This window comes from Dasypus novemcinctus, chromosome 4 (assembly GCF_030445035.2).
Source record: "Dasypus novemcinctus isolate mDasNov1 chromosome 4, mDasNov1.1.hap2, whole genome shotgun sequence".
Taxonomy (NCBI): domain Eukaryota; kingdom Metazoa; phylum Chordata; class Mammalia; order Cingulata; family Dasypodidae; genus Dasypus; species Dasypus novemcinctus.
Window position 1 is genome coordinate 45,057,588 of NC_080676.1, and position 25,848 is coordinate 45,083,435.

The 25,848-nt window shown below is 36.7% G+C and overlaps 1 protein-coding gene and 1 pseudogene across 9 annotated transcripts in view; one reads left to right on the plus strand and one right to left on the minus strand.

Moving 5' to 3' along the window:
• PLD1 (phospholipase D1) overlaps positions 1–25,848 on the minus strand; it is a 248,749-nt gene that overhangs the window by 37,243 nt on the left and 185,658 nt on the right. For all 9 annotated transcript variants that reach the window (XM_071214611.1, XM_071214613.1, XM_058295292.2 and 6 more), the window contains 2 exons: positions 25,424–25,473; positions 3,202–3,336 (listed from right to left, as the gene is read on the minus strand). In XM_071214611.1, coding sequence (XP_071070712.1) covers positions 3,202–3,336; positions 25,424–25,473 — 185 coding nt within the window. The remainder of the gene's footprint in view (positions 1–3,201; positions 3,337–25,423; positions 25,474–25,848) is intronic.
• On the plus strand, positions 12,776–13,573 carry LOC101438867 (MOB kinase activator 1A pseudogene; annotated as a pseudogene).

Below are 25,848 nucleotides of genomic sequence, written 5' to 3' on the forward strand. Positions count from 1 at the left end.
TCCATTCCTTTGTCTAGCCATCAGTCCACTTAAAAGTCTTATTTTAACGTGAATGCAGACATGTGTATACTTCCTCCTAAATGGTTTTGTTTTTTTTTAAAGTTCCCCAGGCAATTCTAATGCAGTCAGGGTTGAGACTCACTGGACTAGACTTTTTAAGAATAAGTGTAATTCCCTATGTGGCAGCTCTTCAACTGAAGACTCTCCTATGCCACTCTCAAGTCTGCTCTTTTACAAATTGATATTCTTGACCTCTCCATGGTTTCCTTATCTACCCACACCCTTGCTGATTGCCTCGGGACCTACCTGCTCCAGTTCACTAATATCCATCCAGATGTTTCTGATAGGTAGAGGGAATACTTGCCTCCCTTTCTGGCCTATGAGCTCTCTGAAAACAACAGCACAGTTTTATTCGTTTTTGTATCTCCCTAGCATGCTTAGCAGTGGATTAGTGAACATTAAAAGGAAATTGTTTCACTTAGTCAACAGAGTGAACTTCAATTCAACTTAAAGAATAACCTTGTTTTACTTAGGGAGGCAAATACATGTTAGCTTGGTTAAGTGCCAATATTAAGATGAATTAGAAAACTGGATCTGGTTGTAGATTTCATGACCAGCAGGGCTAGCCAGGGCAACAGGTATTTAAAAGACACCTTCAACATGAGGAAACAACTATTCCCTCATGAAGAAAATGTCAGGATAAACAATAAGTCATTTGTCTTATGCCAATTTTTCAATCATTCTGGCATCGGTTTGCCATGTTAGAAAAGTTACTCACAAGTAACTTTTTTTTTTAAGATTTATTTATTTATTTATCTCCCCTTCTCCCCCACCCCCCACCCTAGTTGTCTGTTCTCTGTGTCTATTTGCTGCGTGTTCTTTGTCCGCTTCTGTTGTTGTAAGTGGCACAGGAATCTGTGTTTCTTTTTGTTGTGTCAGCTCTCCAAGTGTGCAGTGCCATTCCTGGGCAGGCTTCACTTTCTTTCCCGCTGGGCGGCTCTCCTTACGGGGCACACTCATTGCGCATGGGGCTTCCATGCATGGCAGGGCACTCCCTGCGTGCATCAGCACTGCGCATGGGTCAAGGAGGCTGGGGGTTTGAACCGTGGACCTCCCATGTGGTAGACGGATGCCCTAACCACTGGGACAAGTCTGTTTCCAATCACAGGTAACTTTAACTTCCTTTCGATTAAGACTTCAAATGCCTACTTAACACCTGTAAAATATTATCAACCTAACTTCTCCCTGAGAATTTTAAACATTGTTCTCTGTTATGAGTTCAAATAGGGCTGATATGTTAGAGCAGCAACAACAAACCAGTTTTAGTCTAATGTTTCCACTGACATAAGAACAAAAGCACCTTTGGATTTCTCCTGCCCATGAGGAAGGAGAAAAAGAAATCCAGCATATAAGATTAGCAAATAAGACCTCTTCCCACTCCCAAGGACACATCTTCAGTTCTATGAGTATGGATAAGCACTGTGTGCAAAACTGATCAATTATTGCTTGCCCAAGTAGAATGTAGCTTTTGGGAGATAAGAGACCTTTCTAGAAAATAAGTCAATTAAAAAATTCAACAGACCTATTTAAATGTTAGCTCTGTCACTAAAAACTACTTTGCATTTACACTTTATGTAAAGTAAAAACAGGCTGAAAAATAAAAATGACCTTTAAAAGAAAACTATTTACATCTGTCAATTTTATTTCAAGTGTTCTGAAATCTTGCTGAAAAGATCAACTGAATTTTACTTCGCTTTGTTTGTTTGCTTTTCCATTTCAGCAAACAACAATATTTTTCTCTTTCTGCTCTCACTGGCAAATTTAATATAAAAATATTCTGCAGTTGGCTTCTAAAGAGCAGGGCCTGAGTAGCAAGGGGGGGAATAAAAGGGATTTTGTTTATTGGAGGAAATGGTGACTACGTAAATTTCTAGAGATTCAGTACCTACAGAGCAAGAGATCGAAGACACCAGGTATATTCCCTAATGTGTTGTATAAATATTAGAATATATATATCTCACCACTGTGGTCTATACATCTCTTCAAATCAGGTTCCAGATAAAACAGTACCATTATTCCTAGATACGAGATTTTTTTTCTTTTCTCAGTGGACAAGAGATGGAAAAAGCATCTCTACTGCCACAAAAATTTCAAAACACTCCAGGACATTTTATTTCTTAAGAATAGAGAAGTACCTTATTATAGCTGAGAAATTAACATTTTACTTAAAACAGATTAGTGGAATTCCCAATAGGGTGATACATCATATCTCTAAGTAACACTTATCACCTACCTTAGCCCCTGCTGTAAACGCATTTGACTGACTATTAATTCTTTTTTTCTCATCCTGACCTTTCAGAGTTTGCCTAACCTAATATTAAAACCAAAACAATTAATTCAATGATGGGGAAATGAAGCTTTCTAAGTGTATAAAAGAATGAAACTGAAAATCTACCCTTTTATCCCAGTTCATCCAATCTGGGTAGAGTGCACACCAAGTGACTCTCTCCTGAATCTGTCAGCGCGGATAGGAATTTGGAGGAATCTATTGTGTATCTTTGATAAGAAAACACCATGTTCACGCTCTAGGACAACATCCTATCATTAATTAGCCTGGAACCTCTACCTTACCCACACCATATCAACAAAGTTGACCTGTTCTACACCCTGATTAATGACAACCAAAAGACAGGTGCAAAGGAAATACTGTTACGTGTAGAGGTAGCAGGACTTTACTATCCTTCCGACACTGACTCTCGCTTAACTTTAGATCTGTGGTAATGGTTATGTTCATACGGTGAAAACACATACAAATTATAAGACACTCATTTACGATGTACTTTTCCTTCCCATTTCTTATCCCCTCCCCAAAATCTAGATACTTGTATTAAAAATTAAACTTGGGGAGTAATTAAGAATTCATGACAGCAGGTGGATTATTGGCCGCTTGCTGGGTTAAACTACTGCCCCGGGACACTGAAATTTGCCCAAACGACATTTAATTGCTGAGTGCCTCGTTTCTTTATAGATCAAAACAAGGTTGGAAAGGATGTAAGAGAAAACGCTAGGTTCAGAAATGTGTTAGATATTGTGTAACAGCCCCCTTTAAATTGTGAAGGGAACTTGGGAGGAACAGCAAGAACACTTTTTGCCTGGGGTACCTTAACTCTCAAGGAACACAATTACAGACCATTTACTTACCAATAATAACAGTGTTGTCATCGGCAATTAGCAACTTGCTGTGGACGTAGATGAGCTCAGTGACTAGGCTTCCATCAAGTTCCGCGTGTGTTCTGAGGCCACAGAATGATATGTAATTTATCCACTGATTGCCAACTGTGAATTAAAAATGAAATTACTAAATCCAGTTCAATGCAGGCACATTCCATTTTACTGTTCTTGTTTTTTTCCAAAACATATATGCTACTTTGAACAGGCTTTTAGGAAAAGATTATAAACTGCATATATGTATTTTCTGTTTCAGAATTCACCCTGGATCTATGTTTGCCATTTGAAGAATTTTATATTATTAATGTGATTGGTAGGACATTTTTTATAATCATATTAAGTGCCTTCTAAGTCTTCCCTTTGCCCAGGCAATCCATAAAACACATTCAAATATGAATATTTTATTTTAATGATTTGGCAGGTAATTCCAGAAGAGTGACAACTAAAACTGAGGCACAGCAGATAACCCAAGACTTCAGTATAGCATTCACATTGCTCTTGGTGACACCTGATGTGGTTTAAATCAGTGTGTACTGTGTGCCCAAACTACCTACATATTTTGTAGCGTATTTAGCACAAAACAGCAGTTAAAATGTACAGACTTGGAGTAAATAAAAATGTTGCAAATAAAAAAACTCTCCTCCTCCTAGATCATTCCAATTAGGGAGTGAAAATTCTTACTATGTTTGAGTTTTGAGAATTTCCTTCAGGTTTGGGATGGAGTCCCTGGTGTGGTACGTAGGGACACCATCCACACCATTGCCCCGGCATGGGAGTGTCAGTCATGAGATTTTATGATTCCTTTCCCACATAACAGTTGTCCTGGATAAGCAACACCTGATATGAAGAATAATTGGACTAAGAAAAAGACAACTAAATAAAAATTTTAAAATTAAAAAAAAAAAAGTGGAGTAGAAACACACCATCGCATATTCTAACAGAAAGAAAAACGGAAATCTTTTTTTTTTCCTTTAAGACAACACGAATCATACAAATAGAACCAATGGTAGTTGATGTTCCATTTACTGAAGTTTCCATTTATTACTGATTTTTCTTTTTTACTCTGATGCTATTCAATGTTTCTATTAAGTTTAACGCCTTGGAAAGAAATTCATTCATAGGTTATAAACAGAGATTCCTTCATTTACTGATAGCCAACCCTTATATATGTCAGTCTTTCAGGTGTGTTTGCCAGGAATTGATGTGTTGGTGTACCATTACATACGTATAAGAAATGCATTTCTACAAAATTTCACGTAAACAGGACTTTTGCAAATCGGTTTCTTTACTCATTTGTTAAAGTTACATTGGAAAGATACTTCATTAAAGCATCACCCCCTCTCTAATGTCTTCTCTGATTCTTTTAAGGCCCCAACACCCACCTAATTTCTGGAAAATATTTCTAATATAATGCCCAAATATCATTTTACATATATTTATTTAATCCTTGATTTTTCCTACTGTTGCGGAGAAACTGGGTCTTATGCATCGTTGTATCCCCAGTCCTTGCACAGTGCTAAAAAGAGGTTGAATAAAGTAGTGAATAAATGAATGAATGAATGAATGTTCAGGTGGTCACTAGTATTTTAGCTTTTGGTTTCTCTCTATCGTCTACTCTCCTGTGCTGCTGCTCAAGATATAGAATCTAAAATTTTAAGACAGAAATGAACTTTTTAAAGGAATCTGAGAGCAAATCCTTTGCTAACGTAAATTTTTTGCAGTAATTTCCTAAATTCACATGGACATTACAGAAGAATAAGAACCACCAGGGGTGACTTGTTAAAAGCAGGGGGGAGGGGAAGTGGCTGTGGCTCAATCAGATGAGCTCCCCTCTACCATATGGGAGGCCCTCGGTTCACATCTGGGGGCCTCCTTGTGAAGGCAGGCTCACACGCACGCTGTGGAGTGCCCCCACCCTCACCCCGCACCCCCGGCTCACAGGCACTGCAGGGCACCATGCGGCCTGCAGACGCTGCAGAGATTCAACTCAGCAAGGTGATGCAACAAAAAGAAGGGAGACAAGCGAGAACACAGAAGAACCCACAGCAAATGGACACAGAGAGCAGACAACAAGCAAGCCTCAAGGGGAGAAGAGAAATAAAAATATAAATAAATACAGACACAGAAGAACGCACAAGAGAATGGACACGCAGAGCAGACAGCACATAAAAAGCCACAAGGGGGCAGATAAAACTAAAAAAAAAAAAAAAAGCAGGGAGGAGCAGATGTAGCTCAAGTGGTTGAGCACCTGCTTCCCATGTACCCTGATCCTGAGTTTGATCCCTGGTACCTCCTAAAAACAAACAAACAAGCAAACCAACACCAACTTTCATTGGGGAGCGGATATAGTTAGTAATTAAGTTCCTGCCTCCCTCGTATGAGGTCATGGGTTCAATCCCTGGTACCTCCTAAAAAATAAAAAAACAAAAGCCAGTTTCTGAGATTCTCTCCAGAGATTCTGATTCAGCAGAAATATGCAAATGACTAAGTGCCCTAGGTGATACCAGTCTTTGAGCAACCCTGCCAGAGTGCCTTGGAATTTATAGATTTAAGATTAATGGTACACATTAAGAAAATATTACACAATAATCAGGTGAGATGTGTTCCAGAGGTTAAGTCTGGTCAATATAAAGAAATCCATTAATATCATACATCATATTGATTCATCTAAGGAGAAAATCATATGATTATTTAACAAATGCTGAGAAAGCTTTTGACAGAATTCAGTAACCATTTATGATAAAAAATGAAGGAAGGAGGAAATGATGGATATACAGGCTTAAAATATATAATCATATATTTGTATTATATATATCTGTACATAATATATAAATATACCATATATAAACACATACATTTATATATTAAAGACATATACAGATACATATATAATATTATGTAATATATATTTATACACATATAAATATACACAGCTATATTCAGTATGTATACTATATCTTCAAAACTCTTTAATATTGTCATGGAAGTATCATCCAATGATTTAGACAAGAAAAATCATATAAGAAGTGACAAGAAGTAAAACCACCTCCACTTGCAGATGATATCACAATATACTTGGAGAATGAATGATAAAACTATTTTAAAAAGTAAAAGATTGAGTAAAGTAGCAGAATATAAATTAACATATAGAAATCAATAGTATTTGTATACATAAGTGGTAACCAGCTAAAGAATATAATTGTTGACAAAATCCCATTTATACCAGAAACAAAGAAGATAAAATGCTTAAAAATAAACTAAATAAATGTGCAAAATCTCTATGAAAAAAAGATTTAAGACACTATTAAAAGATGAAAGAGTAGATTTGAATAAATGGAATGATATCCCTTGTTCTTGGGTAGGACAATTGAACATGAAATTGAGGTCAATTCTCCTCAGGTTAATTGATAAATCCAACAAAATCTTTGTAAAAATACCAACAAGCTTTTTATGTTGAGTGAGAAAAGCTGATATTATAGCTCATTTGGAAAAATAAACATGCAAGTATAACTAAGGAAACTCTGGAAAATAAAAGTTACAAGGGGACATTATACCTATCAGATATTAATACATACTATAAAACCTGTCTAAATAAAACACTGCAGAAATGGCACATGGCAAACCAGTAAACTGAATAGAAATAAACTCTACTACATATGGAAATTTAGAATATGACAAAGCTGGCATCTTAAATGACTAGGACAAAGAAAAAGTGCTGGTACAACTGCATAGTCATTTGAAAAAGATACAATTTATATCCATTCCTCATTCAAATCACAGTAATGAACGCCAAGTGGATCAGAAATAGAAATATAAGACTATGAAACTGTACAATTGTTAGAAGAAACAAAGGTGACTTCCTATATAACCTACAAGTAGGGAAGATTTGTAACTATTCAGAGGCAATAAAAGAAAAGATTGTTAACTTTGACTAGATTGAAAAAATGTAACACTTTGTATGGAATGAAACACCATAAGCAAAAACAAACGGCAAATGACAAACTAGTAGAAAATATTTTCAGTAAATATCACAGATAAAGGGCTGAAGTTTTGCCATCTTTGTGAAAGAGATAATATATTTGTGAAATAAGAAAATATACTTGTATTTGTGCAAAAAGAAACATAGCAAGTAACAAAATTGGTTACCAATAGGGGATGGGTGGGAATAGGCTGGAAAAGATGGAAGGCTAGGAATTGGAAGAAAGTATAGGGAGAGACTTATCTAAGTATAGTTTGTATAGCTGTGACAATTGGAGGCATGTTAATGTTTCACATACTCAAAAAATAAAGATGTGGGAAAAACTCTAAAATGGAATACAAATGGAAACATGAACTCTAAACTTCATATTAATAACATAATCCAAGTAACTTTTCACACATACTTTTGAGCATATACCTTTAGGCTAAAAACAAAAAGAACTGTCAACAAATATTGAACTCTAGGGAGTGGGTTGATTTTTCACAGTGGTGTATGGGCTAGCAATTCTGAAACTATTTTCCATGTATTCTGGGATTGAGGAAATAAATATGTTGTGGATAATGGGAGCCAAGTTTCTTAGTGTGAGAGAAAGGAATTCTACAAATAGAAAGAGGAATGGCTAGAAGGAATCCTGTGGTATAGGAATGGAACTGGAAGTATCAGTATGGACATAGACAGACAGGTAGATGTGTGTGTATGTACACAAAGAGCAACGACATCCTAGCAGCAATGAGCAAACCTAGCACACAGACTGTGGTTTCTAAATACCACTTTCTACTCAAAGACCCTAGGTTCTAGAGAAATGGCTGATTCGGGGGCTGTTACAGAGAACATACAAGCTGAATCTGGATCATATTCTTGTACCAATAAAAACAGAAGGCTGAAGGGGACATGTTAAAATGACACAGGAACTAGCATAAAGAGGCCCTGGCTGGCCATATCTGGGCAATCCAAGAATCAACATTATAACTCCCTGCAAAAAATAAGAATCCATGATTTAAATGAATGAATGAATAAATAAATGGGGAAGAAGAGAAACCTTTCCTTGCAGTATAATTCCAAGTAACAAATTCAGAAGAAACTAATTAATGTAGAATATCAATATTTGGCAAGTGTGGGGGATTGAATCATGCACCCCCCATGTCCTGTGGTGGGTATGAACCCATTTGTTAATAGGATCTTTGAAGATGTTATTATAATAGTTAAATTCCTAAACGGAATGAGGGTGGTCCTTAATCCAGTATGGCTGAGGTCCTGACAAGCAAAGCAAATTGGACACTGAAAGAGAGAAACCACACAAGTAGCCAGGAGCCAGAATTGAACCCAGAGGAGAAAGAAGACGACACTGCCATGTGCATTGCCATGTGATGGAAAAGCCAAGGAACCCCAAAGATTGCTGGCCAGCCAGAAGATAACCACCTTGGTGGGAAGCAAACCTTCTGGCCTCTGAAACCATAAGCCAATGAATTCTTGTTGTTAGGCAATCCATTGTACAGTACTTGTTTTACCAGCTAGGAAACTAAAACAGCAACTATCATAATAATAATTCATACAGGGAGAAATCGTTAATGGATTTTAAAAACCAGTGAGTGAATGTTTGATGAGAAACAGAATGTTTATATAGTCTCAAAGGGCCTTCCCACAAAATAGTTAAGGGACAAATAGTAACTTAACAGTGGAGAAACCTGGTGGATATCACCTTTACTAAGTGATCAAAGTCAATACAACCAGTAATGGAACCAATCAACATCACGTTCCTCCTGGTATGTTTTACTAAGAAGAACACAATGTCACTTCTGTGATATTTCTGCAGAAAATGCATAACCCAAGTCTAATCCTGTGAAAACAACAGACATACCCAACTTATGGGATATCCTACAAAATAACTAGCCTGAACGCTTCAAAAATGTTGAGATCGTGAAAGCTCCCAACCTCTCCACATCTCTCTGCACCCTCTCCCCATCCCCTAAAAAAGACTGAGGTTAAAGGAAACTAAAACATGACAACTAAATGCAAGATATGAATCTGGATTGAATCCTGGACCAGAAAAAAACACTTTCTCCCCCTTGTGCTATTAAGGCATTCTTAAAACAACTGGTGAAATTTGAATAAAGTCTGTACACTAGATAATAGTTTTATATCGATGTTAATTTCATTTGTTTTGATAAAATTATAGCTGCTTAAGAGAATACCCTACCCTTGTGTTTTTGGAAACATGCACTTAATTATTAGGGGTAAATGGGCATTGTGGTTGTAATTTATTCCTAAATGGTTTAAGAAACCTCTCTCTCTTGGTCTTCCAGGAAGATGGTAGAGTAGAAAGACATGGGACTCTCTTTTCCTCCAGAAAAATAGCTAGAGGACAGGCTGAAACAGCCTGGAAAAAGATCTTCTAGGGTTTAGGACACCAGGCAAAGGCTGGACACTGCCCAGAGAAGGGACAAGAAGGGGAATCTCAATGATAGACTGTGAGTTGAAACCAGTGGCTGCTGCTGCCGGCATCCTCCCCAACACTAAAGAAACTTTAGAATTCTCAGGCCCCTGGGCCTGCCACTACAGACAAAGGAGGCTCCAGGGATCCATCACCCCAGGAAAGGGAGAGAAAAAGGGACACAGCCAAAGGCTGACTCAGCTTCAGACCCACAAATTCGGTCAGCTGTGTCCCAGGAGCCCTTCCAGTTGGGTGGGGCCACACCATTGTTCGCCTGGGGAGGCAGCAAGGGGCTTAAGATATACCACCCTCACATTCTCTCCTCTACTAACGGGGACTGATGTTGAGGACTCAGAGGGGAGTGGAAATATGTCCCACCTGGTAAAAGAGAGCGGGCTGCCAGGAAAGGCTGGGGAACTGTCACTGAAATTACAAGGCTCTTAGCCTCCAGGCAGGAAGCTCCACCACACTGACCTGGTCTGTGTTGCAACAGATAAACTCCTACGAGGCACTGGACTGAGAGCTGCCAAAGAGCTCCATCTGATGGCAGACCAAGGAAGCACATGTGAGAAAATTAAAAATAAGAGAGGCTTTTTCCTGGATCCTTTATAGCTTCCCTCCCCAAGGCCCTAGGAAGCCAATATGTACCCAATTACTGGGTTCAGAGCCAAGTTTTGAGCAATTACTATGGACAATCCTAAAAATCCAGGTCGAGCCAAGAATCAAAAAGCAGTGATAATATACAGCCTCCTGACACTAAATCCCTAGAAAGAAATTAAGCATCTGAGTAAACTACATCCTAAGCAGATGCCTAGACATCAGCAAAAAATTATGAGCCATACTAAGAAAATGGAAGACATGGCCCAAGAAAAGGAATATATCAAAGCCTCAGAAGAGACACAGCATTTGAGAGAACTAATCAGCAAGTTGTGCACAAATTTCCAAAATCAAATTAATGAGTTAAAAGACAAATTGACTAAAGAGATAAATGACATCAAGAAGACACTGTGCAAGTGCAAAGAAGAATTTGAAATCCTGAACAGAAAAGTAACAGAGCTCATAGGAATGAAAGATACAATAGGTGCGATCAAAAACACAATAGAGACATATAACAGCAGACTCAAAATGATATAAGAAAGAATAATACCAAAGACAGAATGGCTAAAACTGAAGAGAGAAAAGAATGTAAAAAATTGAGCAGGGGTGCAGAGTTGAATGATAACACAAACTGCAACAACATATGAGTCATGTGAGTTTCAGAAAGAGAAAAGAAGGGAAAAGGGGCAGAAAGAATATGTGAGGAAATAATAGCTGAAAATTTCCCAACTCTCATGAAAGAAATGAACTTGCATGTCCAACAAGCACACTGTACCTCAAATAGAATAAATCTGAATAGACCTACTCCAAGACACATATTAGAAGAATGTCAAATATCAAAGATAAACAGAAAATTCTCAGAGTAGCAAAGGAGAAGCAAACCATCACATACAAGGGATGTCCAGTAAGACTTAGTGCAGATTTCTCTTCAGAAACCATGGAGATGAGAAGACTATGGTATGCTACAAATAGAATACTGAAAGAGAAAAGCTGCTAGCTGAGAATTCTTTATCCAGCAAAATTTCCCTTCAAATACCAAGGTGAGTATAAAATATTCATAAACAAACAGAAGCCAAGAGAGTTCGCAAAAAAGAATTCACCTCTGCAGGAAATATTAAAGGAAGCCTTAGAACCTGAAATAAAAAGACAGGTGAGAGAGGCTTGGAGGAGAGTATAGAAGAAAGAATAGAGAAAGGATAACAAAAAGTAAAAAGACAGACAAAAATATGATATGACATAAGAAAACCAAAGAATAAAACAATGGAAGTAAATAATGCTTTTACATTAGTATCATTGAATATGAATGGATTAAACTCTCCAATCAAAATATACAGGCTGACAATGGATGAAAGCATGAGACATCCATATACTGCCTATAAGAAATTCACTTTAGACCCAGGAATACAAACTGGCTGAAAGTAAAGGGCTGAAAAAAGATACTCCCTGCAAATAGTAACCAAAAAAGAGCAGGGGTAACTATACTAATATCAGACAAAACAGACTTTAAATGCAAAAAAGTTATAAAAGATACAGAAGGCCATTATATATTAATAAAAGGGACAATCCACCAGGAAGATATAACAGTCATAAATATCTATGCATCTAATCAGGGTGCCCCAAAATACATGAGACAAACTCTGGCAAAAGTGAAGGAAGAAACAGACATCTCTACAATAATCACTGGAGACTTCAACACCCCACTTACATCATTAGATAGAACACCTAGACAAAAGATCAACAAGGAAACAGAGAACTTGAACAATATGGTAAATGAGTTAGACCTAACACACATATACAGAACACTGTATCCAAACTCAGCAGGTTATACATTTTTCTCAAGTGCCCACAGATCTTTCTCCAGATAGACCACATGTTAGGGCACAATGCAGCTCTTAATAAATACAAAAATATTGAAATTATACAAAGCACCTTCTCAGATCATAATGGAATGAAACTGGAAATCAATAATAGGAAAAAAGCAAATTTGCAAATGCGTGGAGGCTGAACAATACACTCCTAAATAATCAGTGGGTCAAAGAAGAAACTGCAAGTGAAATCAGTAAATATATTGAGACAAATGAAAAGGAGAACAGAACTTATCAAAACTTATGGGATACAGCACAGGCAGTCTTGAGTGGGAAATTTATAGCCTAAATGCCTATATTAAAAAAGAAGAAAGAGCTAACCTCAAAGATTTAACTTAACAAGTAGAGAAACTAGAAAAAGAACAGCAAACCAATCCCAATGCAAGCAGAAGGAAAGAAATAATAAATATTAGAGCAGAAATAAATGAAATTGAGAATAAAAAAACAATAGAGGAAATCAACAAAACCAAAAGTTGGTTCTTTGAGAGAATCAATAAAATTGAAAAACCCCAAGCTGGACTAAACAAAGAAAGAAAGAAGATGCAAATAAATACATCTAGTGGACGCAGCGGCTCCCACCGGCTCGCACTAGCTGAACCCGGCTGGGAGCAGCGACGGCCTGGGCTCTCCTGTCCGGGGCTGAGGACCGTCCCTTTCCTCCCAGTTCTCGCGCCGGCCGCGGCGGGAGCCTGTGGCCCCTCCAGTCCCCCGAGGACAGAAGATGAGCGTCCTCTTCAGCAGCCGCTCTTCTAAAACATTCAAGCCAAAGAAGAATATCCCTGAAGGGTCTCATCAATATGAACTCTTAAAACATGCAGAAGCAACTCTTGGAAGTGGGAATCTGAGACAAGCCGTTATGTTGCCAGAGGGAGAGGACCTTAATGAATGGATAGCTGTTAACACTGTGCATTTCTTCAACCAGATCAACATGTTGTATGCAACTATTACGGAATTCTGCACTGAAGCAAGCTGTTCAGTCGTGTCTGCAGGTCCATGATATGAATATCATTGGGCTGATGGTACTAATATTAAAAAGCCCATCAAATGTTCTGCTCCAAAATACACTGACTATTTGATGACTTGGGTTCAGGATCAGCTCGATGATGAAACGCTTTTTCCTGCTAAGATTGGTGTCCCATTTCCCAAAAACTTGATGTCTGTGGCAAAGCCTACTCTAAAGCATCTCTTTAGGGTTTATGTCCATGTTTATCACCAGCACTTTGATTCTGTGATGCAGCTGCAAGAGGAGGCCCACCTCAACACCTCCTTTAAGCACTTTATTTTCTTTGCTCAGGAGTTTAATCTGACTGATAGGCGTGAATTGACACCTCTTCAGGAATTAATTGAGAAGCCTGGATCAGAAGACAGATAAATGTTTCTTCTAGAGCACCGATCCCTCTTGCTTCAACTACTGCTAGAGCTATCTCTTTGCTATCTGTTATAGACCAGTAATACAAACTTTAAGAAAACAAGATAAAAAGGCACCCATTGTCTGTGTCTGTAAAATTGTTCCAAAGGCATGTTGGCCTCATAGCTTCAGAGTGAGACCTACAGGACACCGCCGACTCTGAGCTACTGTGTAACCATGGCTGTCACTGTCACGGAGGTTGTTTTATGTGATGACTGACCTGGAGTTTATTAGTGTACCTATTATTCTTTTGAAGAAAATGATTTAGTCTGTTTCAGATGTGACAGTATAATGGATATTAAGGATTTTTTCACCAATAATTTATTAACAAGTTTCCAAAACAGATTCCTAACAACACAGATCACTTTTATTCTATTTTATATGTAGAAAAGGCATTTTTGAGTTTCCTTAACATTTAGAACATTTGTGTCACTTTGGAAACCTTTTAGTTTCAAGTTTGTATGCTAGTTTTTATAGATAAGAATATATATATGTGTGTATATTTTTATAAAACCCACGATTGCAATTTAAATCATAATATAGCCTATGCAGTATGGGAGCAATCAAAGTTAAATCTAAAGTGATTTTTATTTTTTTAAATCTTTATTTGGGATTTCTTAACATAAAAACCTATCTAAATTGTTAGGACTGTATGTGTGTATCAGAAATAATTTTTTTAAAGGATTCTAAGGATGATCCTGTAGACTTTTATTTTTAAATGCTTCATTCAGATTAATTTTAACATGTAAATTTTGGGATAAGAAAAATTTTCCCAGAAAACTGTGACAACTTAGGTCTCAAAGCCACTGTTTTTATTCATTTTGATTTTCAGAGGCCTTGATATTTCTGGGTTGAGGAATAACTCAGGAGCACTTGAGTTATTTTGTTTTGAGTTTCCTTTAAGAAAAAAATTATGTTTATATGTTTGTTTTTATTGTGACTCGAGACTTAGTTAAGAGTAGTGTAGAAATGCACAAACTTTATCCAATAAGGATAACTTAAAACACAATAAAAATCATGAAGGTGTACCCATTTTATAACACAGCTACCAGTTGGGTGTACTCTACCAATTCTTTAATATGTGTGTGTGTTTAAAGGAGACAAAATGGGAAGAAAAAGTAAAAAACAAAAACAAAAACAACCTTCCTTCTGTTATTAGTAAACAAATGGATTGAGTCCCCTTGGACATTTTATCCTGTTTTGTTTTTATATCAAAACTTGAATTTCTTTTATGTCTACTGGGATAAAAAGAAGATTGCCTTTTTTTATTATTATTTTTATTTTTGGTAGGTACCAGGGATTGGACCTGGGACCTCATACGTGGGAGGCAGCTGCTCAACCACTGAGCTATACCTGCTCTCCCATATTGCCCTTCAATGAAGAAAATGTCTACTTTTCATTTGGTTCTGAGGATTCAGTAATTTCTACCTGACTGTTTAAAATGTATTGAGGTACAGTGAGTATACTGGAAGACTTGCCATGGCAAAGTTTCAAATTTATCAGCATTCTGTGTTTCAGAGATCTGGTTTTCACAAAGTACTCAGTACCTGTCTTGGTAGCTTTAATAAAGGTTAATAACTTTAATAGTGTTTTTAAAATTTATTTTTATCATTCTACTAGACTATAAAGAAAAGAATTGTTTAATAGAAACTCCTTTTTTAATTTGGTTTCAGTAAATTTTAAATTATTTTCAGAATTTTAAAGGAAATAAAACATTTTATCTAATTTAGGCTAAAACAATAATAGATGTTTGAGGAATTAAAGAGTGGGATGATCACTTATATAAAAAGATTGGGAGTGGAAGTGGCTCAAGTGGTTGAACTGCCTGTTTCCCACGTGGGTGGTCCTGGGTTCCATCCCTGGCGCCTCCTAAGAACTAAAAAACAGACAACAAGCAAACAAATGAAAAAATCAACTCAGGGTTGCTGACGTGGGTCAGTGGTTGAGCACTGGCTTCCTACATATGAGGTCACGGGTTCAAACTCTGGCCCCCCCCAGTACCTGAGGAAATAAAAAAACCCTCCATGAAACATTCCACACACAATGACTTAAACTTATTCAAAGGTTCTGGTCAACCTCTCTCTGTTGATCACTTTTTTTAAGATCCCAAGGAATTACGTTTCTCAGCTAGGGTTGTACTTTCATCATCATTGCTAATATTTTAAATATTATTAAACAGAAGGGGTCTCATTTCTTCCCATTCATTTTTGAGTGGTAGAAATTCTCCCTCTTCATGACTAGCCCCAAAATGAGCCAAAAATGGCCACGTCCTAGAATAGTAATAAAGGCTGTTTGCTATAAATTAAAAGTTGTTGGTAATTTGAGACTCAGACTATTTAAAAATTTTTTTTTTAATAAACACATTATTACCATATTCTTAACCAACAATGCACCTAAATACTAGTGTTTATATTATTTGTTTATATTCAAAGTCAGTTAGTGGCGGGTAGGAGGAGGACTGGAAGAAGGGAAGAGAATGAAAAAGGGTGGTACCTTCTTGATTTGGTGAAAGAGTGATAGGCTTTGATAAGAGTTGGAAGAAAGCAGTGTGTGTCTGAGGCTGCTCCCTTTTCATGTGTCGCCTAGTGCTCTTCCCCCCTCCACACCCCGCACCCTCTCCTGCCCTAACACAGCCTCCTTGTTCCTCAGCGTTTACCCCCTCCCCTCCTCCTCAGAAGTCCTCTCCCCTGTGTTTGTGATGTTTGCCCTGCATACCTGCTTACAGCCATGGGGAAGGGAGGGCTCACTAAATTATGCCGTTTATCCTAAGGTGCTTTAATTTTCAGGTTGTTTTTTTTTAAATTAACTTTTGGATAATGATGTGCAGATTTTTATTTAAAAGCTGAAATTTCCCTGTACTACAGTTTTTGTATTGACAGCCAAGTGTTTCCATTATTACTTCTTCAGAGTATGAAAAAATGGATTTTACAGGGTTGCCACCTAATAAGTATTTCATCTTAAGCTTGTAGAGCCCTGCCGTGGCTCATGTTCCTGCTTACAGCAGAAATCCAAATCTCTTCGCCACAACTTTGGTAAGAACAACGGGAATGTTTTTCTAGTAGTGCAGTTCTGGTGACAATGTTAATTTTTGCATATTGTTGAGGTTTCCTAATTATTCTCTTGGCCTTCTCTCTAAATAGTAAAGTTACACAGGTACTAGAAGTGGAGCTTCTCAAATACAATACCATCACCTCGTAAGCATAAAAAAATCAGGCTCGCAGATTGTAACTCCAAGAAATTTGTTTCTTAGCAGCCCCAGTGTGGGGCAGTTGCTGTCACTGCCTCATGGAAGGAGGCTGTCTCCTGACAGTGTAGAACGCTGGCCCTGTACACCAAACATTTAGCACCTTCAACAGGGATGTGGTTTTTTTCCTGACAATTAGTTCAATGATTGGATTTGATTATTACTGTTGTAGAACTCTGGCAAAGAAGGAAAATAGTAGTTTTTTTCATTTTCCTGTGACAGTTGTAGAAATGATAATCTATGTGGTAGCAGTAATTCTGCTGAAACAACTGCACTGAAATTTATTTAGGTTTTTTCTCATTATCAGATTTGATTCCAAACAAGTATTCTGTAAATCCACATGGATTACCAGTGTGCTATAGACTTCTTATAGAATAACGTTCTGTTTATTCTACATCAAAAATAGTTTGCATAAGGTTAGTCTTGGATACCATCTAAAATATTTTTAAATGTTCTTTACATAAAAATCTGTGTTGTATCTTTAAAACTTTAGGGGCTTTATCTATTTTTCTAAGCCAGTTGACTGTACTTTTTAAAATGTATTTTGTATCTACTTTTGTAACTTCATCAGAATAAAATATATTGGAAGAAATGACTGTTTAAAAACTTTTTTTTAAAATTAAAAAATAAATAAATACATCTAGAAATGAAAGGGGCGGGGAGGAGTTACGAATGACCCCACAGAAATAAAAAGGATCAGAGGAGGATATTCTGAGAAACTGCATGCCAACAAACTAGACAACCTAGATGAAACAGACAAATTCCTAGAAATAAACAACCTACACTGATCCTACAAGAAATACAAGAACTTAACAAATCAGTCACATTTAAAGAGATTGAATCCTTCACCAAAAATCTCACAGCAAAGAAAAGTCCAGGACCAGATGGCTTCACAGGTGAATTCTACTAAGCATTTCGAAAAGAATTAACACCAATCCTGTTTAAACTCTTCCAAAATGTTGAAGAGGAGGGAAAATTACCCAATATGTTTTATGAAGCCAACATCACCCTAATACCAAAGCAAGATAAAGATACTGGAAGGAAATTACAGACCAAGTGTTGCATTCATTAACATAGATGCAAAAATTCTCAACAAAATACTTGCATATCAAAAGACTTATATATCACGACCAAGGGGGATTTATTCCTGGTATGCAAGGCTGGTTCAGCACAAGAACATCAATCAACATAATATACCGCATTTACAAATTGAAGGAAAAAAAACACATGATCATCTCAATCAATGCAGAAATGGCATTTGACAAAATCCAGCATTCTTTTTTGATAAAAACATTTCAAAAGATAGGAAAAGAAAGAAAATTCCTCAATCTGATAAAAGGCATATAGGAAAACCCACAGCCAACATCATACTCAATAGGGAAAGGTCGAAAGCTTTCCCTCTAAGATCTGGAACAAGACAAGAATGCCCATTGTCACCCTTGTTATTCAATATTGTACAAGAAGTTCTAGCTAGGGCAATTAGACAAGAAAAAAAAATTAAAGGCATCCAAACAGGAAAAGAGGAAGGAAAACTTTCACTGTTTGTGGATGACATGATCCTGTATTTAGAAAATTCTGAAGTATCCATGACAAAGCTACTTGAACTAATAAGTGAGTTCAGCAAAGTGCCAGGATGCAAGATCAACACATAAAAATCAGTAATGTTTTTGTACACTAGTACTGAACAATCTGAGGATGCAATAAGGGGGGAAATTCCATTTACAATGGCAGCAAAAAGACTCAAATACCTAGGAATTAATTTAACCAGAGAAGTACAGGACCTATATGCAGAAAACTACAAAAACAATGCTAAAAGTAACTTTTAAAAAGACTTAAACAAATGGAAAGACATTCCATGTTCATGGATTGGAAGAATAAATATTATGAAGATGTCAATCTTACCCAAACTGATTTATAGATTCAATGCAATACCAATCAAAATTCCAAAGCCTACTTTACAGAATTAGAAAATGTAATTACCAAATTCATTTGGAAAGGAAAGTGCATCAGAATAGCCAAAAGCATTCTAAAAAAGAAGAGCAACATGGGAGGAATTTCACTGCCTGACCCTGAAATATATCACAAATCTTCAGTGGTCAAAACAGCATGGTACTCCATAAAGATAGACACTTTGATTGGTGGAATAGAATTGAGAATCCAGAAATAAATCCTCACTGCTACAGTCAATTGGTTTTTGACAAACCTACCAAGTCCATGTTAACAGGACAAAACAGTCTTTTCAACAAATGGTGCAGGGAGAACTGGGTATCTATAACCAAAAGAATGAAAGAGGACCCCTATCTCTCCCTATACAAGAACCAACTCAAAATGGATCAAAGACCTAAATATAAAAACCAGGACCATAAAACTACTAGAAGAAAATGTAGGGAAACATCTTCAAGACCTTGTAATAGGTCTGGTTTTTGGACCTTACACCCAAAGCCCTTGCAATAAAAGAAAAAAATAAACTGGAGCTCCTCAAAATTAAACACTTTTGCACCTCCCAGGACTTTGTCAAAAGGATGGGAAGGTAGCTGACTCAATGGAGAAAATATTTAGAAATTGCATGTCAGATAAAGTTTTAATATCCAGGATACATAAAGAGATTATACAACTCAACAATAAAAAGACAACTGAACCAATTAAAAAATGGACAAAAGACTTGAATAGACATTTGTCCAAAGAAGAAACACAAATGGTAAAAAAATACATGAAAAAATGTTCAATATCACTAATGATTAGGGAAATTCAGATCAAAACTACAATGAGATCATTTCACACCTATCAGAATGGCCACTATCAAAAAGACAGACAAGTGCTGTAGAGGGTGTGGAGAGACAGGAATATTTATTTACTGCTGATGGGAATGTAGAATGGTACAGCCACGGTGGAGGACTGTTTGGCAGTTCCTAAAGAAGCTTAATATAGACTTGCCACATGACCCTGTAATATCACTACTGGGTATATATGCAGAAGAACTGAGAGCAGTGACATGAACAGACATCTGCACACTGATGTTCATAGCAGCATTATTCACAATTACCAAAAGTTGGAAACAACCCAGGTGTCCACCAATGGATGAATGGATAAACAAACTGTGGTGTACTCACATGATGGAATGTCATGCAGCTGTAAGAAGAAATGAAGTCATAAAGCATATGACAACATGGATGAACCTGGCAGACATTATGTTGAGCGAAGAAAGGCAGACACAAAAGGACAAATACTGTATGACTGTGTTACTATGAAACAAATATATTGCATAACATACTGTATGAGTAAAAAAAATTTTATGTGTATCCAGTACATGTAATTGAGAAATGTGTGTTTTTATTCAGCTGTGTTTCCTTTTTCTTTTTAATTTATTGTTTCTATTTTCAATTATTAAATGTACAAAATAAAGTTAAAAAAAAAAAAAGGAAACTGCTCTCGGTAAATCAAATAGGATAAAATATTAACATGTTGGGGATCAGGATGAAGGGTATATGGCAGTTCCTGAAAACCCTCTTATAGGTTTGAAATTATTATTTTTTTAAATTTAGATTAGTGAAATGACTTAGCAATCTGAAGGTTTAAGACATGTAATAATTTGTCATTTTTCAAGGTACAGGTTTGTGTCATTTCATAGCAAGGCTGGAAAGTATCAGTAACATATGTTGCTGGAGAGTGAGCCCATCTCACAGCCCACAATCCATACCTACTTTCTACTCATCCTGCCTAGCCAATAACTCTTATAAAGCAATGAGAACTTTGTCTTTGTGAAAAATGGTTCTGAGAAGAAAGCTAACGGTGAGTACTGGTGATAAAACCTAAAATAAACATGATGGTCCTGAGGCAGAAAGTGACATTCTGGATGAATTAAAATGTGACCTCCTTGATGACAGCATAATTCTGTGATAAAAATGAGAGTCACTAAGTGTATACTTTGAATTGATTGTACAAAGCATGGGGTTGTATAACACGGAATCTGGGGGGAGAGGGAAGATGGACTGTGGTTAACAGGACAAATATGAGAACGTTCTCTCATGAATGCTAAATATGTAATACTAAAAAAAATGTGGCCTTTTAAACACAATGGGGTGCCCACCTATGATGTGAATGAACCCACCATGTAGTCTATGTGGAGAGAAGAAAAAGGAAATTGTGAAACTGTTCCAGCAAGTACTTTACTCAGCAAAGAAAAGAAGCTCAACAAGTAATATGTACAAAGTTGGCGATATTGAAAAGGGCTATTAACTAGTGGTGTGAGGTTATACTTAGAAAACAAGTGCCTTTTGAAGAAAATAAGAGAAAACCAGGAGCAAAGACAGGCAGTAATATGAAGCAATAGGTGGAGAAGGTATTGGGAGGGCTTCCATATTATATGTCTGGGAGGTATTTGAAATTCTGGAGTTTTATACAGGCCCCCAGGATACATCTGCTGTGAACACTGGTGCCTGTGCACATTGCAAGGAAAGAAGAGAGCCAATACAACAGAGTCTTGATATTTATAAGGAAATTTTTTAAAAAGGGCTTGTAAAATGTGTTATCAAAGAGTTCTGTTACTTAAAAACTTGTACTACTTGGTATATGTACATTTTTAATCTTAACTGAATACATCTGATCCTTGTGTTAAATTATATTAAATTGGCTGCTATAATGCTACAATTGACAAAAGTAATAAAAATTACAAAAAAATATTTTAAATTAAACATTAAATCCCTGAAGTTTAGAGTATCAGATAATTATACACTAATAACTACCATTTTTCTTTTCAGAAATTTTAACATATTCATAGCAGCAACTTTGTTATTTCTAAATAATTGCAACGGTAGCATGACCGCAGTTCTCTATCCAATTAGAGATTAACTGATTCATGTATTTAAAACCCACCATACATTTACAGAAACAAAACCAACAATAAATCATTGTCCCTCAGAAAGGGACCTTTTGTAATTAATCTGTTCCCTCCATGTTTAGAATATGAACATTTTCCCCACTGAGCTGCCTGATTTTAGACTTCTTCCCAGGGTATTTGGAAATCTTTACATAAAAGGGATTAACTCTGAAATTACTTCTTGTGTTAAAATCCAATTTTTCCCTCTGAATAAGCAAAGGCAAGGAAAGGATCCAGAGCCAAAGAAATTGCTTTATAATAAGCCTGGGACATTTCTACAGTTGAAAAACTAAATAATGAACTTGATTTGATTTTTTAATCTTTTATGACTTCACCTTAGCATTTTTACAAGTCAACTGCCTGAGTGTCTTTCCTGATTCTCTTTTATCAATATAGCCTTCTCATTCATTGTCATCTTAATTTAAGCCATTAGAAGATATGATATGTGCCAACAACATAGATTTATCATTATTGCTTTATGCAATTGTCTTTAAAGTCAGATAGGGAAAAAGGAGTTACAAACAAAAAACACATTAATGTTGACTTTTACATACCCATGTCATTACCTCTCTTAATGTCTTTTGTTTGTGTGGATTTGAGTTACTCTGTAGTGTCCTTTCATTTTAGTCTAAACTTCCTTTACCATTTCTTATAGGACAGGTCTGCTAGAGAAGAATTCTCTCAGCTTTTGTTTATCTAGGAATGTCTTAATTTCTCCATTCTTGAAGGACAGAATTCTTTGTTGATAGTCTTCCTTTCAGCACTTTTGAGTATGTCATTCCACTATATTCTGGCCTCCATTGTTTCTGATGAAATATCAACTGTTAATTTTATTAAGGATCTCTTGTACATGATGATTGCTTTTCTCTTCCTGCTTTCAAGATTCTCTCTTTCTGCCCATTTCTCTCTCTCCTCCTCTTCTGGAACTCCCACTCTGTGTCTGTTGTTAAGCTTGATGGTGTCCCACAGGGCTCTGAGGCTTTGTTCATTTCTTCTTTATTCTTTTTTCTTTCTGTTTCTCAGACTGGTAATCTCAATTCCTATCTTCCAGTCTCCTAATTCTTTCTCTTGTCTGCTTAAATCTGCTGTTGAGAACCTCCAGCAAATTTCTTATTTCAGTTATTACACTTTGCAACTCCAGAATTTCTACTAGGTTCTTCTTAGACGAAAAGTAATTTTTTTATTAAAACTTTTTATTAACAAAATTCTCTTTATTGATATTCTCTTTTTGGGGAGACATCACTTTCACACTTTTAAGTTCTTTAGATATGGTTTCCTTTGGGTCTTTGCACCTATTTAAAATAGCTATTTTAGAGCCCTTATTTTGGAAGTCCAATGACTGGGCTTTGCTGGGGACAGTTTTCATGACTGTTTCTTTTCCTGTATATGGGCCAACATTTCTTGATTTTGCAAATCTTGTAGTTTTCTGTTGAAAGTTGGACATTTAAAATAATATAATGTGGCAACTCTGGAAATCAAACATCCCTCCCCCAATTCCCAGGGTGTGTTATTGTTGCTATTTTTTTGTTTAGCGACTTTCCTGGACTAATTCTATATGTTCTATGTTCTTTGTCATATGTTGTCAACGACATCTCTGCTCAGTTTGTTCAGTGGTCAGCTAATCACTGGGCACATTTCCTTAAATGCCTGGAACCAATACATCTCCCAGTGCATGCTGAGAGGCTGGCTGTGTGTTTTGAGGCATGCTTTCAAGCATATGGTTTACAATTCTGCCTTAGCCTTCATCACTTGTTTGCAGAGAGCCTCAAAGCCAGTCAGAAGTGAGAGCTCACAGCCTTTTCAAGTCCTTCCTGGCCCTGTGCACAGCTGTGGGCATATGCAAGCCCTACGCATGTCCACAGCATTTTAGATTCCCAGAAGGATGTTAGAACTTTCCAAAGTCCCCTATGGACATCTCATTTCCCACATTTTCCTTTTCAGTTTTTAATCACTTATTTGCCTATTATCATTGCCTCAGGCAGCTCTGTTAAGCAGTTGCCACTGACTGTTTTCAATAAACGCCCCAGGGAAGAGGCAGTGGGCACTGAGCAAGATTTGAGTCAGATTAAATAAAACAAGCCCTGTGAGTGGTGGTTTCCAGCAAACTTTCAGACTCATCAAAATAATGACAGCTCTCTGAGTATGATGCTTTTAGGAGAGCTCCAAACTTGTTTGGTCCTTCCCAGTGGCTTTTAGGCTACTGATTTTTCAGGCTACCTGATTTTCAGGTTGCAGGGCTGTTGGTTTTCAAGGCTAATATGGAGTGGGGATGGGACTAGGACAAACTAAAACGTCACAAAGTCTTCTGTTCTTAACATGATTTTGCTGTTTATCCTGAATAAACACTACAGATTGTTGCAAGCCTTTGTTAATTTCCAGAGGTTTGAAAAAGTTGACTTTGACCATTTTTGACAGTGTTTTCATTTCTTTTATGGAATAGTGAATGCTCTTTTCCACTAATGCCCTAATCTTTATTTTTAAATGTAAAAAAGAAATGTACATATTTAGAAGGTCTCACATTTCTTTCCCACATTCCAATATATCATCTTGTATTCTACCAGCATAAAAAACAATCTTTTTCCCAAAGGTTCGATTAAATTATATTTGGGGACCATACCACATGCCAGCCTGGGATTATTAGGGCTCCTCCTGCCTTCTCCAGACTTCTGTGGCAGTTCCACTCTGGCGTTTCAGCCAGGCTCAAACTCTTTCAATTCCCTTATGCTTCCACTCTCACATTTCCTCCAGTGTTTCTTCACAGTCTTACGTTACACACAAATGATCCTCCTGTGCCACTCTACCATGATTTCTTGCTGCAGCCAGTCCCTCTCTGCCTTAACAATAAGGAGTGAATCTTATATCGCACCACTACGATGAATCCCCTCCAGGGCTCAGAGGTTTTCCACCAACCTCATCTTGTCTTCTGGACAAAATCTAGTCTTTTTAGGATGGCCACCTAAGTTTTTCACAATCTGGACCCACCTCGAACTGGAAATCAGGGAACTTGGGTGCTCACTCTCACTTAGTTCTAGTGGAGACTTCTATACCTATCTCACAAGGTACAGGCCATTACTGAGCACCTACTATGAGCACAGAGTCAGTTTGTGAGACATACGTAAATGAACCCATAGTTATAACATATTGGAGTGAAGAACTATGTAGGAGGATCAGTTAAGAAATTATTTGAGAAAGTGCCTTTGAAAAATATGAAGAACTACAGATGTAAAAGTCATTACTGTGGTTTTTTTTTCATATTTCTCTACCTCTCATATGATATTCTCAAAGCCTAGTCAAATGTCAGCGGTAGCAAAATGGTTATAAAATGGGCTTCTATCTCTAAATATATGGAAATGTTGTGTGTACCCTGTGAGTTCTGCATATATTGGAGGCCACATGAATACCTGTTGACTTTGAAGCATTTGTTTCCTCATCTTTAAAGCAGAGATGACACCCGTCCTGCCTACTCCACAGGATAATGGTAAAGGATCTGAGGCAAGCACATGTAGGGTCTTTGTGAAGTGCCTTCCAAATCTCACTTATTATCAAAACAATTATTCCAAATAAATAAAAGTAAATAATAATAAGTAACAAACAAAAAACAAATGATAAAAACCTTTTTTTTGCATTACCTATGCATCTCAAGTCTTAGTGTCTTATCTCTACTGAATCTTTTATGGGGGTACATTTTGTGACTAGATTTGTACTATAATCATACCATGAAAACATTAATGATTATTGCTGCCTCACCTTCATAATAAAATATAACCATGGAGGAAAAGAAACACAGCTACTTACGCTCTGCTTTTAACTGTCCAAGGATGGAGTTTTCTCCTCTGCACATGGTTCTGAAAATATTTGAAGGAAAGAAATAATTATGGTTTCAAAACAAATGACCCCAATTACAAAAATATGAGATATAATCCTAAGCCAACTAAAAACAGAACAAGTGCTTCTATTGGATGTCATTAAATATATGTTTAGAAGCAAAAGAACTACCTGAGTAGCACTTTTGTAATGTTATTAATGGAACAAGGTACTTATGAGTGGGGGAAATGGAAAAGTTATAAAATTAATGTTAGATTTCAGAAAGAAAAGCAATTAAAAATTAAAAAAAGATGCGCTATGAATGAACTTTTTCTCTCGGAAAATTTGGTAACAGCAAAGATAAATTCAGAATGCCTTAGTAGTTAAGAATACTGAGAGAGGTGAAAAGGGCAAAC